General features: G+C 40.8%; 1 protein-coding gene across 1 annotated transcript; it reads right to left on the bottom strand.

The window, feature by feature from the left end:
* Nucleotides 1-11632: 11632 nt before the first annotated feature.
* GATAD1 (GATA zinc finger domain containing 1) lies at nucleotides 11633-16325 on the bottom strand. The gene is made up of 5 exons (XM_058026848.1): nucleotides 16077-16325; nucleotides 15836-15961; nucleotides 15483-15542; nucleotides 14205-14388; nucleotides 11633-13477 (listed from the first exon to the last, which is right to left on the bottom strand). The coding sequence occupies exons 1-5, from the start codon at nucleotides 16287-16289 to the stop codon at nucleotides 13287-13289; spliced, it is 774 nt and encodes a 257-aa protein (XP_057882831.1). The 5' UTR covers nucleotides 16290-16325; the 3' UTR covers nucleotides 11633-13286.
* Nucleotides 16326-19872: the final 3547 nt, after the last annotated feature.

Genomic DNA, 19872 nt, shown 5'->3' with positions numbered 1-19872 from the left:
TCCCATTAGTCTGTTGGACTCTTTCACAGCATTTTGCTTCCCCTTCAAAATAGTCTTCATCTCTAAGCCAAGGAAGTACTATATTATCATCAGTTTGAATACTTGCATTTGAAACTTCAGCCCAGCTAAGTTATTGATTAGTTCCTGCATTTTTTTAGTTAGGTACCAATAGGAGTTTTCACTTACTCTTTCACCTACTGGCTTTGATTTTTCAGTCAAGGGTTCTTTCCTACATCCAGAACCTCTATAAGAAGGTGGTCTTCCAGCTCTGTCTGTGTCAAAATTGTTTAAAGAACACTGTGGTTTATTACATTTTCTCCACTTGGTAAAGAAATCTTCAGATATTACAAAAACATCCAGATTAGCCAAAATTAGTAGCAGTATCTGTTGTTCAATTTAGGTCTAGATAATTGTTGTACAAAATTTCATTAGAAATGGAAATTATTTAATGTTCCTGGTACTGATGATCTTATAATGCACTGATACTTAACTCAGAAAGGACCAGTCACAGGCTAATTGTGATGGTAGCAAAGACAGTTCCATAGATTAGTGTATTGTCCTCACGTTGGGAGTCATTTAATTGGAATACTGTGTTTCAGTGCCAAGAATTAGATTGCAGAGTTAAAAAGGAAGGTTTGCTGTATGCCAAGGTCTTGTCAGTCCTCAACCAAAATTATGTCCTACACTGTCATGGAAAATGAGCTTCAAACCCAGGAAGTCAAAGTTCCAAATCTCTCTTTTTCCTCCTTCCTCCATGCAAGGAATGAGCTCAGTGTTAATTCAGACATTCCCCTGCATACATAACCTGGGTGATGCTGAGGACAGGTTCACGTGATCCAAGGAGGTCACTGAATAACTACCTGCTGCAGCTAGGTGATCCTTGGTTACATTCTGAGTTACATTGACATCTCACCTTGGAAGAGAATGTAAGTGAAGCCTAGCTAAGATCTGTTGTAAGTCTGATATACAAGGAGCGTTAAGCCTGTAGCTCAGAGGAGGATAATGCCTTCTCTTCAAGTGTTATGCAATGTAGAGACTCTTGCACGAGGCCTGGGAGGGAGAGGCACTCCAAGAGAAAAGGGACTGATGACATTTGTCTCACATTCTCTAGGGCAGTAGGATTTAGCTGCAGTGGCTCAGGATGATTGCACAGGCTGACAAGCAATGGGTGTCATGTTTGAACCTGTTTTCTAGTCTCCTCCCTCAAGTCAAGAACTAAACCAGCTCTGTGAAGCAGCACCTAGAGATGAATAAATCCTGTGCCTCCTCACTAGTTCTCCTGTCACTACCTCTCTTAAGGGATGATGATGTCTGTTTATCTGGGTATATATTACAGCCCTTATAAAGGGGTTGTAAAGGTTTGATAACCTGGGGTAGCTTTTTTCTTTCACTTCACTTGACACCAACATTGTCAGCTGTCACTGATCTTTCCTCCACTGCCTACCAGTCTTTCCCTATAGCTGAGAGACTTCTGAAGAAACCAGTGTTATACATAAATGATGTAAACAGTAGCCCTGTTTCCAGTGTGCAAGCGGCTCTTTAAATTTTTTAATTGGAACTTGGTTTCTACTACTATTCAATAATTTTTCTTAAAATGAATTTTATGTTTGGAGCTGTCTTCTTTCAGCTGGTTAGCTTGTATGTTTTTCAACTAATGCTTTGGAAAAATGTACCTGTTTTGAAAGTGATCTGCCATTCTAAACTGAGTATTGACTGGAAAGAGTTTCAGGAGGAAGAAAAGTGAGGTAGCAGGTCAGTTCTGTTAAATCCTGATTTAATTGCTGCAATTAACTCTACTGAGAAACTTGTATGTCTGAATGATGAGGGAATCTGGTAATTCTTAATGATGAAAATCTTACAGACTTGCTTTTCCAAGAATTGAGGGCATTGGGGCACATTAAATCTCATCCAGTGTTTTGAGTCCTTTTAATGGTATTTTGCCATAAATCACATTTATTCTTTGGGAAACAGTATTTCTGGTATATAGGAAAAGTTTCACAAGGTCATTGATTGTCTAATTTCTTAAGGAATCAAACTTTGTTCTATTTTCAAAGAGAAAAATGGAAAAGATTTCTGAATCCATTTGAAATTAACTTAAAAGATAAGCAACATCTGTGGAGGCTTAAATTACTTAGCCTTATGTTCAATAGATGATGTCACCAGCTAGAACTCTGCTTGACAATATTTTAAGCATGACAGTTAACAGCCTGGTTAAACCACATGAATTTTATCATTTATATTAGGTTTGAAATGTATTTTAGCTTTTAGTTCACCAAACAAGTCTAAATTTTGTGTGGACTAATCTGTGGATTTAATGTCGTACAGGGAGTTTTTCCATCCTTCTCTTGTGGCATTAAGGAAACATAGTCAATTTCTCCAACCTAAAAGCAAATAAATATTTTAAAACAAAATTTTAAAGCAAAAGCATTGCATAAACTTGATTTTTTTCACAGGCTATTTTACTCCAGTTAACTGTGTGTGTGTGTAATATATATATAAATTATTAAAATATATCATTGACTTTTTAATCTTATTAATGTAATTTATCATTTGACTTCTTGCCTAATTTATTTATTAACTCCTTGTTATTGCAAAAACAGTAAAATCCATGAATTTTGTATCAGTGCATTAGGATCTGACTCCTTGTTTATTATTTCATACCTCCTAAGTTCAATCAGGGTGAGATTGAAGCCTACTTTCCAAGAAGTTAAGATAACAATCATAAATCCATAAGCTGTGGAGGAACTTTGAAGAGACCAGAAGCAGAACAGAGTTTCTTGCATGAGTTCATCAGGTATTTGCAGAGTTAATCCTGTGGAACAAAGGTGGGAGACTGGACTACAATTTGTCAATGTCAGTTGACAGGTAAGGGTTCACTTGTCTCTCACAGGCATCATTTGGGAATAACCCATTTACTGCCACCCCTTGAGAATTTTGGCTTTAAGGTTCAATTACTTGAGTTTTCCCCTTTCTAAAATAGCCCAAACAGTAACAATCTCTCTTAGGCACCACAGTGAAATGGAAATCTGTTGACTAAGATTTAGCCTGCTGTTGCAGTGATGGAACAAAGAGGTCCAGGATTAAATACTTCCAGATGCTCAGGCAGTAGTAGAAATGCTAAATCAGTTTGCTGGTGTTTAGGTCAGAAGTGTAAATCAGATTAACAGGAAAGAAGTGGGTAAAATCAATTCTCTCTATCCTCTAACAGCAGGCAGGTCTTTTGTAAGACTTTCATATATGTGGCCTTTGTGTAATGTCCTACAACAGTCATGTCAGCTGCTATTAGGTAACCAGGGCAGATTTTGCATCTCTCAGCAGTGCTGTCCCCCATCAGTCTTTAAAGTCTCCAAAAGTCTTTAATAGCTTGAATTAGTTGAAATGATTTAGTGAAGACTGGTATCCCAGGGACAAAGTCAGTCTGGGACTCCTGAGTACAAAAAGATGCTCTCGTTCTTCACTGGTTACACAGAACCAGCTGTTAGGATTCTGCAGGAATTATTACTACCTATGTAGGCACAGCTACAGCACAGTATGGAGCTTGTGGAGACCCAGTGTGGACATGGATTTTGGTACATCAAAAATTACTAAGGTAATGCAGGTGTTGGGCAAATTTCCCTTATTTCCAGAGATCAGCATCTTTGTAGAACAAAAAGCAAAGATAAAAACCAAAATGTTTGGAACCACCCACAAACTGCCATCAGTGCCAACTTACATAATTCCAGCATTAGCACCAGCAGGATTAAAACCATCCACATGGTTTTATGCCCATTTTGTCTTGGGAAGGTAACTGAGTCCTTCAGATGAACTAATTACAGATTCAGTGCTAATCTCCACTTCCATAATTATTGCCAAATTTCAGGAAATAAATTCAGGATTTCTTAATAATATGTATTACGTTATTGTAATGCTTGTATATTGCCGAAGCACTGCTGAAGTTATTTTATAACTTGAGGATCAAATTCATGTGACCTTGTTGAGATACTTAAAGGCTACAACAGGAGCTATTTGGTGGTTTACTGTTTTAGTGTTTGCCAAGAACTAAGTCTTATCCCCATTTTCTAATGGCCATTTTTCCAGTAGTTAAAAACCTGTTCATTTTCTAAATGTCTAAAATACATTTTCTTCACTGTTAAAAGATCAAAATGTCCTTCATTAAGGACAGGTATAAAACATAGATGCAGGAAAAACCCACTTGAAGTCAGCATGTTGAAACTTGTTTTTTCTACAGGTCCTGGGGAGACAAAGGTCTTGGCTTCCCTCACATCAGCATCTGCCTCTAGGCACTAGAGTCCTAATCCTCTAGGACTGACCCCAGCCCTTCTTCCCATGTTTAGGTGATTGGATCTCTCTGTCCTTCCCCAGGAGCTGCCCAGCACTGCAGGTCCTGCTGGCTGAGCCATTCTTGGTGAGGCCAGTGGGTGTGAAGCAGAACTCTTGCAGTGGGGAGCAGGCAGAGTGCTGGGGTGGCATGAGACACACGGGGTTGTTCCTCTCTGTCCCTAAGGGATGCAGGGCCCCTGCACCATGGAGCACAAGGAAGAGTTGATCTCTCCTAAGGGGCCATGGTTGGGAGTTACTGCAGAGCCTCCCCAGGGTGCTCCTTCTTCCCTGAGCAGCTGGGGCAGGCAGGCAGGTGGAGAGAGAAATGCTCATGAGAAATATTAATTTCATTTCTTAGTTTTAAGTGGATATCTTATCCCAGCTCCCTGCTATGGTGAAATGAATTCCAGAAAAGGCTGTAGGGTGGAATACAGCCTCTTCACAGGCCCTTCTTCGGTGAGATGGAACTTGGGCCATTCACATACATTAACAGACATTTACAGGGAACAATCAGAAAAACCTGAAATTGCAACCCAAGGGCAAGCGAAGAGACTGCCCTGTACAGTGCTTTTGGAGACAGCCCATCATTTTCTGCAGAGTGGCAGCAGGGGGGTGTCATAAGATGTGTAGGATTGCACTCATTCTGTGCAGGCACTGTTCTGCTCTGACATTTGTCAACTCTCAGTTTGTCATGCTACGAGTAAATTTGGTTTGCAAATGTTTCCCCTCAAGCACTGCAAGATGTATTTGCCACATAAGTTGTGTAACATTAGTTACCTCTTTGGAAATTCAATCTTTTTATTCTTGCTGATATTTTTTCTCTGTAGGTGACTGATGAAGAAAGTCACCCTTTCCAGTTAGCTGTTGAAAAATTAAAAGCCACATTATGGAAACTAAAAAGCAGGTATCAATAAGACAGATCTCAGATTTTCATGCTTTCCTTATTATTTTGCAAGCAGCATATGTTCTCAGCATTGAAGTACTTGTACAGTTTCATCTCTGCAGATTTTCAGTCTTGTGACCCAGGTGGGTTCAACTATGGCAACAAGAGCTGATTTTATAATTTGGGCACTGTATCAAAATGCAGAGAAACTCCCTGTACTTTATGAAGGACTGTATTTTATGAAGAACAGTTCTTGTTTTTTAAGATCAAGTTTCTTTCTCTGTCGATTGTATTGAATTCAAGGTGTTGTAAACAAGACACTGTTCTAACCCTGAGAAGAGAGACTATGCTACTGTAACAACCTACTCAGATAATTAAAGAAACGTGTAATGTGATTTTGTAGAGGTTTTTTCTTAGTTACAGCTAAGAAGAAAATGTCAACAAATTAAAAAATCTAAAATGTAATTTTTCCAGAGTTTAGGAAACTTCATTTGTTCAAGACACTTAGCATGATCAGTGATTCTATTCTGATTGGGACTGCATAACCAGGGACAATATTGCTTGTCACATCCAATTTTTTCCACATTCTTCTCTGTACTTTAAACCGCTTTTCTTCCCAGTGGAAATGTTTGGTTTTGTGAATGTCCACAAAATAGTGCTTGCTAGTATTTCAGGCTAAAATGTTTTCTGATTTTATTGTCTTGATATTCATGATCTGCACACTTGATGGAAAATTATAAATGCACTCACAGCTGTTTGTGAAAGATCCAATAGTGGCAGCACAGGCAAAACAGTAAAACATTTCATCTAAGATGTGGTGATGATGGATGGTAGTGATGTTTCAAAACATGAAGCAAGATAGACTTCTTGTGTCCTCTTTCAAGACAGAAAACAAGGTTTAACAACAGATAGAGCATATTGTTACAAGGAAGGTCACTTACAAAGCTCAGTTTCAAGGTGACAAATTAAAAACTGGGTATTTTGGATACAGACAAATGTGTGCAGAACTTTTTTTTTCTTAGCTATATTGAAGTTGTTCTAATTATCTAATTGCTTGATCAGTGTGGTGCCTGTGTTTAGACACAGTCTGTGCCTTTGTCAGACCGTGGGAGCCTGAGCATTCAGACCCTTCCCATTTGATCCTAGCAGAGGGAAGCAGCTGGAATCCCTGCTGTCCCTTTGGCTGTCAGGATGGATCACAGACCAAATTAACTCTTTAGAGATCTTCACATGTTTTTTCAGCTTTCTGGAGCTGAAAATGTTCTCATTAATAATATTACAGACTGGTTCTTTGGGTATATATAATATCATAAATAGCTGGAGGAACTAGGCTAGAAGAGCAGTTGGGAAACTGCCATCCCACAGCAGCTGATTCTGTGAAAAAGAAATAATGCCTCAGTCTCTGTTTTCTGCTCAGGATATGCCAGAGGTCACCTACTCTAAAGATGATCTTAAGCAAGATATGCTGTGTTTGAGATGCCATTGTTCTTTAATGTTATCTTTTTTCAGGTATTTTCCTCCTGTAGCTGGAATCAAAGGCAATACACTGAAAGTTCACTGCTTGAGAAGGTCTTGCACACAGTACCCATTAACACTCAAAGACATTGCACATGGCAGGGAAGGTAAATATCAGGTATATCACCTCTCATAGGTGAACTTTTATTTCCTGGAGTTCCTTGGCAGTTATCTTTGCAAATAATGTAATTTGTGGGAATCATGAGTGGATTGAGAATTTGCAGTCCATGAGGTTTTCTAAACATTAAAAATGTTTAGAATGTGGAAACAAAACATGATTATTTAATTTCAAGTTTATCCCAAGCATGAAGTAATACAGCAACATCACGCTGCTATATTTAAAGTCTTCAAAGTTTGTGCTATAGTTGTGCATATTACAATGTATTATGGACTGTATATTTTAATCAGAATACTGAAAATGTTGAATCAGCTGATATTCAAATTTTGCTGAATGCTTTTAATGGGTAAAATGTTTTTCTCTATTCATGAGCTCTGTCTAAGCATATACATCTCTCAAGCATTTGATACACCTTTCTGTATATGCAGGTTGAGTGCTGAGGAGGCATTTAATTTTGACTTTGGGCTCTTTTTCAGATTATTTCTGTGTGCCTGTATTCATTGGATAGCATTTTCATACATTAACTATTAAAAAACCCTTTGAGGTCTGTAATGTATACTCAATTGACAGCATTGCATGGGGACTTCTTTTGCTTTGTTTTTGATTAAAATATTTGCAGAATTAATTCCCTGTCTGCTCCACTATTAAGGTTTGGTGAGAGGAAACTAGAACTGAAGAATTAACAGAATGCTGCTATAGAGGCTCCTATAGTAGGATTGTCTTGCTGTGGATCTCTGTGCTTTCGATAAATATTTTTATCCTGTATTTAGACAGTAAGTTTCCCTCCCCCACCAAGTCATCTTTATTGCATGCTGAACAGTCCCAGCTCTCACCCTCTCCCTGTATTCCCAGTCTCTCAGTCACTGGTGAGGCCCTTTTCTTGTTCATTATGTCCTGGCCTTGTACTGGCCAGCCTAGAGCCTGTGCCCCAGCACTGCATGTGTGTAACACCAGTGCTGTGCAGAGACACCTGTGGTGTTCAACATATTCATCTGACCTTGACAGAAACTGAACAGTGAAACAGCACCAGCAGCCCCTCTTGAGTAAGCTTTTCAGGCCTGTGAAAAACAAAGGTTGGTAATAAAACCCTACAGAAGACCTTCACAAAACTTGACTGTACTTGGCAGATGAAATGTCTTGTTAAAAAGAAAAAATAATGTGATAGGGTCTAGTGCTTTTTACTCCTCAGTGATGATCCCCCATTAAACACTAGCCTGTTGTTAAAGGAATTTGAATGTTAGAAATGAATAGAGAAGAAACAGAAAGAGAGACTTCAGAAAGCATTCCTTCACAAAAACCCCTTGCTGTTCCTTCATGTACTGTCAAATGTTATGTGCTGCTTACATCCCACTGCATGAAAAAGGATAACGCAGACCTGGGGATGTCAGAAACAAACAGCCTATCACACATGCCACTCCTTTATGGCAGGAATGTGGGTGGGTAAAATTGACAAGAGAATTTTAAAAACAGATTTTACCCAGATCTTGTACTGACTTCTACAATAATTTTCTAGAAGAGACATTTTTACTTTTTTCTATCTTTGACCTTTGTGTCAAAAATATTGCTGGTCACTAAAAGCTGAGGTGGACGCTTCTTTCCTGATGGCCTCAACTTAATTCAGGAGCTGCTGGGTTAAGCTTGACTAGAGAGCCCACCAAGGGCTCACATTGCAATATGTGTCCCTGGCACTATCCCAGTATTTGTTCCTTTGCATAGCCTCATATGGATACGTTAAGATACAACATATTATTTCCACTTATCAACGGAGAAATTAAGCCATACTCAGGCTCTGCAAACTCTGCAGGCATGAAGTGGTTGCTTTTGGTATTGTTTTGGCCAACAATAAATGCCAAAGCTACTTCCATTTCCTCCACAGTTGCCACCAGCTTCTCATAAAGAAGAGGCAAGTCTTTTACCTCGCCTAGCAGGGGTCTGTTACAACATAGTTTAGAAAAAGAGCCCTAAGAATGCTCCAAGAAACTCCTTGATGAGAGGTAACTGGAAAATTCTCTATGTGGATTCCCACAATTTGGGAAATGGATATATGAGAAGGGCACACAGATTAAAAGGACAGGTTACTCTTTGCTTTAATTCTTAATGACCTGCTGAAATCTAGGCTTAGGAGAGAAGAGGTTCCCAAATTCTGCTTATATAATTCAGATTCACTACCACAAGCAGCCTTACAGTGTCATTTTATACAAAAGTAACCTAATTGGAGAGAAAGGGAACATCAATTGTGTAGGATTCTACATACACTGAGAAGGATTATCAAGAGTTTGACCATCTGAATACAAAACTGAACATTCTTACTGCAGTTCCCTAGGAGAAGATTTCTGTTAAGAGGAAAGGTATTGTGTGTGTTTCAAACCTGGATCAGTTGACAGAGCCAGTTTACAACAGGGTACTTTGTGTGATGGTCTTCAGCAAAGAAGTGCCCATGGACACTGATGGAGTGTAGGACACAGGTGGAACTACTGAAAGCAACTTTGCTCCAGACAGCTTTCATGAGAAAAGAGGAATATTCCTGCTCTGTTCTCCCTAAATGAAGGAGTCCAAAAGAGGTTGCAGGAGCCCAACTGCCATATGTAAGCAGGTGCCTGTGTTAACTGTTCTGATTTTAAATGCCCTGTACAGGATAATCTTGATGTGTTCTGGTTAAAACAACTTTCTATCAAAACTAGATTCCAGTAATACTTCTGTTTGATTAAACAGACATTGAAGCATTTCATAAAGATGCATGAACCACCTGGAGATGTTGTCCATGAAGTTGTTCTTGTGATTGAAGTTACCAAACCAGAAAAGAAAAATAATCTCACTGAAGCTGTAGGCTAAATTCAAGAATAACAAATCACCAACTAGAAAGGCTGAGTAAAAAAAAAAGTAACGTAGTCTTCCTGAAGGTAAGCGTGACTGTGTGGGTGAAAGAGAAACAATTGCCAAATAAAAAATTCTGTTGTCAGTGATCACGAGATTGTGTAGTAGGGAGCACACAAATGAACTATTAACAACTGTTAACTTTTGTAGAAGTGTTTCTGCTTGGGCACATAATGCTCATCTTCCATAATTTTGGAGGGATGTAGTCTTCTATCTAACAGATGTACCAATTCTATCTGTGTGAAAAGAGTACAATTTTAATTTGTCTTCCTAATTCAGTAACTGCAAAGAGCAGTTGAAACTTCAATACTACACCTATTAATATTTTTGTTCTCAGTTCTGTAAGACTATTTAGGGCCTTTATTAATCATAATGCATTATAAACCACCAACCACAATAAATGTATGCTTTGCTTCTTGTATAATATTCATGTTAAAGTTGAAGGCTGCATTACATGAAAGCAAAGCTATTGGATTGGCTTGGATACTAAGCTGTAGGGGCTTAATCCAGCCTCTGCCAGGATGACTGAGATGATTGACATGTAACACAGCACAGCAGCCAGAGAGGAACCCCAGCTTCATTTTAGGAGCTCAAGGAACCACACACTTATTTATCCATTGTGTTTGCATCACATTTTCCCAGAAAGTATTCTGCTCCCAACAAAGCCATTGCCCAAATGGAAACCCTTCTCCAGTAAACATTGTTTTGGTACAGTGAAGTTCACATGAAAGGTAAGAGCTACTCCTCCAACAGATTTCCTGCAATGTGTGCCTTAGGGCACAGGCCACATGTCTATGTAGTACTCTGTATTTTATATTGGCTCTGTGGCTTTTAGCTCTCGGCTGCAAGTTCCACCTTTAGAACTAAAATGCCTTGATGAAAATTACTGTTGGCTGGTCACAACTCTGGAGCTCAACCCGAGGTCACAAATTCAGCAGCAGTGTATCCACTCACAGTCCAGTGATACAAATATGAAACCTACCTACATTTTGGCATGGGGAGTTACCAAGCTGGAAGACAGAAATGGGTGAGCTCAGCTCCCTCAGCTGCAGGGCATCAAAGCCTGTCCCCACATGACCCTCTGACATCCCTTCTGCTCTTGAGTCCATTTTGCAAGAAAATATTTCATATTTTCTTAATATGAAAGAGATGAAGAATTTTCAGAGATGTTGCCCTTAGAGGTCCCACTCTTCAGCCTGCCCATCCATAAGAAGCTGTCTGGAGAGTTAATAATTTTCCCTGTGTTACTGGGTGATGTTTTGAACACAAGAAAAACAGGACAGTGCAACCATTCAAATTCCTATAAATGAAGTATAACACTTTAGTAACAGTCATTGCCTGCAAATCCACTCTTTTGAGACCTTACACTCAGAATTCTTGTTCATCTGAATTATTTTTTAACATTTCCCAGTATAATAAAAACTAAAATAAAGAAAAATACTTAGTGTTTACTAAAGGAAGTTGTTCCATAGCTCTCTGGAAAAAAATGTCTGTTTAGACTGCAGTTAGAAGGACAATACTTGAATTGCCAGCAGCACTGAATTTTAGAAAGATGTATTCTGATGAAAAATGAATTGTCCCTTTTATGTTACAAATTATTGACAAATAAGGCAAATGGCAAAAAGTACTTTTGAGTTCCTACAAGGTACACCAAATGAAAAAGCCAAAACAATGTAAAGCATAGTTTCCCTCCTTATTCCTGAGGATCTGACAAGGAACACAGCTAAGCTTCATTGGGCTTAATGACCACCAAGGCCTTTTCCAACCCTGGTAATTCAGATAAGGTGAGACAGCCCACAGAAGAGGACAGGTCCATGGATTATGCTGAGGCAGCACAGGGACTTTACAGTGATCCCAAGTGAAAACCTTGCGGACTGCAGAGAAGGGAAGGAAAGCACTTGAGTCAAGGAAGTCAACTCTGGTTACTGTAAATATAGAATTTGTTATTTTTATTTTCTTGGAATTGTTAATAAAGAAATAAGAAGAAAAAAACCCAGAGGAATTGAAAGGAGAGAATGGAGAAAAGAGAGGTCACCTTGGGATTAATCACTGCAACACACTGAACACAGGCACACATCTCATCTTTGTAAGTGACTGAAGATTAAGATTTAACTCTGCATTACCAATCTACTGCTAATTTCTGAGCATTTTGAATTATTGACAGTATCCCTTAACTTTAGCATCTACTCCCTTAAAGCTGATTGTTCTTCCTTGTATTTGAAGAGGGCAGAACAGAAGCTGCAGGCCAAAACAAATCTATCTGGTTCCTGCCCTCACAGGTCCCACTGTACTAAAAGTTGTCAATCCCTGAGACTTTCAGATATGTTACATCTTAAATCAAAGCCTTTCATAAAGTTAGAACAGAAGCCTAGTGCAACATTATCATGCTTTCATGCAGTATCTTAAAGGTGATTTGGGCCTTCTGGGTGCTGGTCACATATGCCCACACAAAAATGTACAAGATCAGTACATTTAAATTTAAGGCCACTTACAGCTCTCATCCTTCTCAGGCAGCAGGAACCACTAAGCCCTTGGAATCAGGCCATACAAGCACATCTCATTGTGTGTGGAGCTGACTGGCTTGTAAAAAGCTTAGGGCAGAAAACTTCATTGGTATTTTAGTATGTGGCATTTCTTCCATTCTGGTATTTATACATATTCCTAGTTATGCTGAGACTGTCAATACATAAAATTAGTTTTTATTTCCCTTATTTATTTTTTTCATTTTAATTCCCTGACCATATTTTATTCTTACGATCATTAACTGTGAAGACTGAAAAAACAATTTAAAATCAATTTTATGAGTCCAAGCTAACAGGCAAACAAAACATTAACAGTCTGAAACTCAAATCATATGTGATCAGTGTTGGCTTGCTCAGGAAATGCAGATACACTTCTGCAATGAGAGTGCCAGGATGGCAAATAACATTAATTTTTGAATACACATTCAATTTTCCAGGAATTTTATGCCCTTTTATAAGTAAGTGTAGCAGAAAGCTACACACATAGCCCATATTTTAGATTCAGATTAACAAAATTCCCATAAAAGGTGACTGTTAAGAGTCCCTCTTTGTGGATGAGGTTTTAGTCTGGAGAAATGCAGGTAGATCACTCCTCTCCATGTAACAGAAAACTGTAAACTGCATCACTGACCATTTTAGTATTTAGGTGAAGCTAGTCCTAAATTATTTAACAAGGAAATAAAACCAGCAGTCACAGTTAACTAAATTAAACAGTCATATAAAATGCAGGATGATTATATCTTTTAAATTCCTCTTCTGGAAAAATAACTCAAAAAGTAAGAATGAATACTAAAGGCAACTTTCAGAAGTCAAAGATGACATGAAACTTGTGGTTTTGTCCCAAGATGAGCAACAATGTCTGAAGAGCAGAGCACTGAAATGATGCATCAACTGGAATGAAAACTTCCACTTCAAAGGTCTTATATATCTAAAATAAATAAATACTGTAAATAAATCTGTAAAACAAACCAGCACATTTTATAAAACTTCTTGTAAGGGGTTTACAAACTGGAGGATACACACAAAATAACTAGTCCAAAGAATTCCTTAAAAATTATAAATTATTGGCTACAGTTTCTTTAATGGAGATGGCAGGAGTAGGTCCCACATGAGTCCATATATAGCCCTTCTCTGGCCTTGTAGGAACAGTAGGGAAGGGAGATGACCGAGATTTGAAATATTCCGAAGGTGCATGACAAACAAATTCTAAATATTCCATTTTTCTTGGGAGATCTTCTTCTGGTCCTAAAAAAATAAATTCAAAGACAAAACTTAAAGGCATAAAACTAAATATGCTGAATAAAAATATGCCACAACAGCCAACATTCCCTTACAGAATTTGCCTTTGTAATCCATGACTTTCCTAGAAAGGTGGCCTTCTGTGTTAGGCAAGAAACCTCTACCTTTAATTTTGCTGGGCTGATCTTTCCATCCCATTTGAAGCATTCTGATATTTGAGTGAATACTATAGTTAATATATTTAAAATACATTCTATTTGTGTCCTGCCTATTAGAAGGACTTCTCTGAATTACTAATTTTATCAGTAGCAGAACAGTCTCTGTGCCAGTGCTTTGCAGGCTATGTATTTTGAATATCCAGGATAAAGATCAAGTAATTCAGGTCACTTTAAAAGAAACAACTTGGATGGTTTATCAGAATCAAAGTTACTATGGTTTAAACCTATCTATAGAGCAATAATTTAATCTTTAAAGCTGCACAACTGTAATTGTACCCACAAACACTCAGATAATCACAGTACAAGATAATCACACGCTGCAATGGTGGTAATCACATTATATACACATGATAAATAAAAAGTATTATTACAGTAAATGAGATGTTTACAAGATTAGAGTCTAAAATGTGGAACGTGCATAAAATACCTTGAGAAGCTAAAATGTTCATTTAAAGAATACAACTCTACATTAGCATAGGCACATCCAAGTAGCTGCAGAAAGGCTCAGAGATTACCTATGATATAGGATGCTGGGTCAAAACAGTCTTTGGGGCTGGCTTGTGTAGGAATGAGCCAGGTTAGTGCAGCACTCTTTTCACAGTATTGGTCCTGAATAAACCCACGGATCTGAGCGTAGTATGTTCTTCCATCCTGCTCATCAACCACTGAAACAACATCTCCAATTTGGTAGTACACACCCTGGAAGGCATACAAACAACACTGAAACCAAACAGCCTGATTTTTGTCAGCTTCACTTCACATCTTCAGTATCAGCACCCAAAATTATCCTAATTTATGCCAGTCTTGAAAGGCAGCTTCAATTCAGCCACATGCAAAAGAATGGTGGCATAAGAAAGAAAGGTGCTTGTTTTTAAAACAGATAAAAAGAACACAAACAACTCCAAACAAGCCTATTCACAACAACACTGCCAAGTATCAGGGTAGCAACATTCTACATAAGCAGGACAGAAGCTCTGACATAGTTCTCAAGAATTTCTGATAAAAACAGACACACAAGACAGTAATTCTTTTCTGAACTGGTCAACAGCAAACAAGAGATTTATCTGGAATGCCAGGCATGAAGCATCAGGTCCCTGGAGAGTATGGAATCTCAGGCCACCACAGACTGTGCAGTCTCCCACTGCCTATCCTGACTTTTTTGGGGAGGGAAAAGGGGGAAAAAACATTCTGTTTGCTTGTACTGCTGGGAAACAAAAGCAAATGTCAGAACTTTAGAACACCAACACCTTGGCATGCTGGTAAAGCTGCTCTCAAGCATGAATGTGAGAAGGCTCCCTCTTGCTTCACTGCAAGTGCCAACAGATCTTGTTCCCAGATGTTTGGGATTGTTTGCACCAGCTCTCAAATGGGAGCCAGCTGAGATGTCGGGGCACTGCAAGCCACCCCTCTATGGGAAATATGTTCTGCACCTATGGCAGGAAACATCACACAAATCTAAATAATCATCTCCAGTCACTTGACCGCTGCACAGTGCAAGTGAAGTTTAAAAATGCTGACAGCAATAATTACAAAAAAAAAACAAAACACACTTTTTCTTGGAAGAGAAGAACCTGGGACAATGGCAACTATTTAAACTAGGTAAACTTAAGTAAACTACCTGGCAAGACTTAACGACAATAACTATGGCAAACCACAATCCTACAAAAGTGTTAGGCAAGGAAGAACAGTTTCTGTGATTATATCTCTAGTGCTTTCACTGTCCACGATAATTCTTGACAATGGAAACAGAAATAGGATAATCATTTTTGCAAATCGATTTGCATAAACCATACCTTATAAAAGATTGATTCTGCTGTAATTATAGTGGATACAGACTCAGGAGCCTTGATGGGCTAAGAAAAGAATATAGAAATTGAAAATTAGGAGCATTAAAACAAATCAACCATAAAGTTCCAGAGACTGTTTTTCTTTTTAGACAACATACAGATACATTATCTTCTAAGAAAACCAGCAAGCATTATTAGGTTAAAGCTCAAAGCAACAGAGCTAGCGTTTTCATCTCCAGGATTTGATGTGGAGAAGTGAGTGCGGAACTGCCATGACCGCTTTCTGATTCCACTCCTCCCGCGGGCTCCGCGTCCGCCCCAGCCCGGCCCAGGCTCCCGGCCCAGCCGCTCCGCCTTACGTTCTTCAGTTTGAAGATGTGCCTCCTGCCCTTGCCCTTGGTGGAAACCTTCTTCTCCGCAGCGGGCGCAGACTTGTACTTGGTGTTCCTGAGCCGCGCCGAGCGCCGGTGGATCTCCTGCTTGCTCTGCGGGGAACAGCACAATGAACACGAGGGGGACGGCCCGAACACCCCGGCCCCGGCCCCGCCCAGCCCCGCCCGGCCCCGGCGGCTGCATCGCCCTCGGCCTCGGCCTCCTCACCTGCTTCCCACCGCCGCCGCCTCCGCCGCCGCTGCCGCCACCGTTGCTGTGCTGAGCAGCGGCCGCCGAGGTGGTGGCGAAGGCGGCGGGGGGCGGCGGCGCCGAGCGGGCCGTGCAGTTGTTGCACAGGATCTCGCCCTGCCCGCCCTTCTTCCACATGGAGGAGGACGTGCTGCGGCACACGCTGCAGGTGGGCTTCAGCCCCAGCGGCATCCTGAGGCCGGCGCGGGGCCCGCGGGCCCGACAGCGAGCGGCGGGAGCGCGGCGCCCTCAGCGGCCCCGGCGCCGGCCCCTTCCCGGCGGCGGCGGATGTGGCTGCGGCGGGGCCGGGAGCGGCGGGGCCGGGCCTGCCCTCTGCTGGCGGCGGCCGGGCCGCGGCCCCCGGGACAAACGGAGCCCGGCCCGTTCCGGCCTGCTCTCGCCTCGGGCCGAGCCGTGGCACGGAGAGCGGGGCCCCGTCGGTCCCGGTGAGGGTCGGAGGCCCGATGGTGCACCTGGGGCTGGTCAGCCCGGGGAAGGGCGTGTGGAGACCTCACAGCACCTTCCAGTGTCTGAAGGGAACCTACAGGGAAGCCTGAGGGACTCTGTCAGGAACAGCAGTGACAGAACAGGACGGGGAGAATGGGTACAAACTGAAAGACGGAGCATTTGTATTAGATGTTAGGAAGAAATTCTCTACTGTGAATGTGGTGAGATACTGAAACTGGTTGCCCAGGCCGGCTGTGGATGCCTCAAACCTGGCAGTGTTCAAAACTGTGCTGGATGAGACCTGGTCTAGCGGGAGCTGTCCCTGCTGATGGCAGGGGGGCTGGGGCTAGATGATCTTTAAGGCAGCTTCCAACCCATAGCATTCTGTGATTCTGTGCAGAATCTGTCTCTGGTACTGTTCCTGTTTGCAGGGGATGCCAGGTTGTCACAGACATATTTTATGAAAAATCCTTTCATTAGGATTTTTTCTCCTGAGAAGCTGAGAAGCTTTAGAGGAAAAGAAAAGCAATAATTGTCTACTGCTGTGGAATGCTACAGGTGCATCTTTGATTGGTCTTGTGTGGTTGTTTTTAATGCCAATCACAGCCCAGCTGTCTCGGACTCTGGTCAGTCACAAGATTTTATTATCATTCTGTTCCTTTCTATTGCTTGCTAGCCTTCTGATTAAATCCTTTCTTCTATTCTTTTAGTATATGTATAATTTTCTTAATATACATAAACATTTTCTTAATGTATAATTTTGTTTTAATATAATATATATAATAAAATAATAAATCAGCCTCCTGAAACATGGAGTCAAGATTCTCATCTCCTCTCTCGTCCTGGGACCCCTGCGAACACCACCACACCAGGTGCTGTCATTCAGGGATTTACAGCTGTCACTCTTCTGGCTCAGCAGAAAATCAGGCGACAGGAGATGGATTGCAATGATTGTCCTGATTCAGGAGAAAGTGTTGGTGGATATTACCATCAACATATGCCGGTTTTGGCTTTCATTTAGATTAAGTATTTGGCAAAAATCCTCTGCTTTGAAGGTGGTGAGGCACTGGAACAGGCTGCCCAGAGAAGTTGTGGATGCCCCATCCCTGGAAGTGTTCAAGGTGGAGTGGGGCCCTGATCTAATGGAAGGTGACCCTGCCCATGGCATGGGTGGTCAGAACTAGATGATCTTAAAGGTCCCCTTAAACACAAGCCACTCTATGATTCTCTGCCCCTCTTGGATGAAGCCTCAGTTGTGTATCACATAATTCAAAAGGCCGGGGAATGAACTTGTGCCTTTGTGAAGCTTTGAGAGCCAGATGTAGGAGCCATGGATCTAACAGAGGTTCCTCACCTGCTGCCACTCACGCGGCCCTGGGCCATCCCTTGATGTTTTTCTAGTTGGATGTTAGGAAAAAAATGCTCAGTCATGCATGAGGATTTGCAGGCTCTTAGTTCCCATATTCAGTTTCTATCCTTAGGGTTTATTTAAAGCTTCTTTGGTGCAAATGAAATTGATTTTTGTCTTGTCCTCAGTGGACACAAATTTGCAGGGATCTATTAATAGATGCTCTCCCCATGCAGTGTGCTGTGGATGCAGGGTGTGCCTGGGTTGCTACTGGCTCATGGACAGCTATGTTTCACCTCTTGCATGCCTCTTTCACACCAAATTTGACTTTCTTGTCTCAGATGCCAAATTTATTCCTCAATTTTGATTTAAGTCCTCATTCACCCTCATCTCTTTTCAAGCTGTTTCTGTTTATACTTACTGGGTGCATTTTTTTTGTTTTGTTTCTTTAATGCATCTCTCTGTAGTTGTATTTTGCAGGTCAGTGATCTCTCAGAGGCCTTAAGCTTTTTCCATCACTTTTTTTTTTGCAGCTTCTGCTGCTTTTGTTCCCAAGCACCCACCTCAGCAGTCCTCCAGTGCTGGGCCCCTCTCGCTGCCATCACGTTGGCATGGCTTCACCAGTCTGTGTAGAAACGGGCTAGAAATGAGTGACAGTGTCCATTTCTGTCCAGATAAGTATCTCATACTTTGTGAAGGTTTTTATTTTGTGAATTTTTATAAGATTTATTGTTAATGGATAGCAAATAAAAATTGCAATAGTTGTTCTTTTCAACACCAGTTCTACCATCTTCCTGGTTTCTAACCCCTTGGTCTTTCTGAAACCATGTGCAGGGTCTTTTCTGTCACACATATAGGATGTGTGTGGTTTACATATATGTGTATACTCTTAATTAAATATGCTACTGTATATTGTTGATAACTTACCCACTGTGATTATTCTTTCTGCTTTTAAATAATAACTTTAATTAAAAAACCCCAAATAAATAAAGCTTAAGCTTTAAGAAACCTCATCTGAGGTGGTAGTTTAGGATAATTAAAAAAGGGTTTAGACAACCATTTTTATGTTGTCAAAAAGTTTTAGTTAAGTATTTCTTGACAAGTGTGGTTCTGTCATTTCAATGGAACCACAGTAAAACAACACCTTGAGATTACAGTGTTCCTGGTATGATTATTCTGTTGGCCTTGTGTAAGAGCAGAGAGAGGCAGGGATTGCTGTCACTGCAGTCTGACCACCCCTGCCTCACCTGGAAGGTGACACAAAGAACAGTGGTTATGATGTTTTGTCAGAAATTACACCCAGCATGTCTTTTATCCTGGCAACAGCTGAAATGTTCTGAGAGTTGCTGAATACCTGGTAGCTATGGGTAGAAGCAGAGGTGGGGCTCAGGAGTTTAAGTAAAGTACCCTCTCTCCAGAGGACCTCAAGCCTTAAAATGTCAATCCCAAATTTTGAGCAGCCTCTTCAGTTTCCTGATTCTCCTTAACAGAACAAGCCTCTCCTTGGAGCTGGAGTGGGTTGACTCAGTCTGAGGCCTGACTGGATGTGCCTGATGCAGCTGAGGCATTTTGTGTCATGTAAGCTCAGCTAAAGTTGCAGAGTAAATGTTTTCTTCCAATTAATGTGTATTTCCAGCTTGTTTTATTTTTACCCCAATAAGAGAAAGGGCTGCCCTTGGGACTGACCAGAGCCCATCCCTGCTCTGTGAAACTTCCAATGTAGACTCCACAAAGAAGTGGAGGAAATAAATGTTGGCTCCACCTGTGGAAGGGGACTGTGTTAGACACACTGGCTGTCAGTGCAGAACTGTTTCTCCTCAGCTCTCAGTGAGAGTGGTTTTCATTGGAAGTGATGCAAATCTGCACACACTGCTCATTTCCTGCTTCAGCAGTTGAATTGTTCTGCAGTGGATTTAATTGCATTGCTTCCTCCTAGCTTCTTACTGCTACCCTGCAGTCAGCTGGCTCACAGCTGAAGAA

This window comes from Melospiza georgiana, chromosome 1 (genome assembly GCF_028018845.1).
Source record: "Melospiza georgiana isolate bMelGeo1 chromosome 1, bMelGeo1.pri, whole genome shotgun sequence".
NCBI lineage: Eukaryota > Metazoa > Chordata > Aves > Passeriformes > Passerellidae > Melospiza > Melospiza georgiana.
Note: the sequence above shows the minus strand (reverse complement) of the source record. Positions and strands in the feature narration are given on the sequence as shown.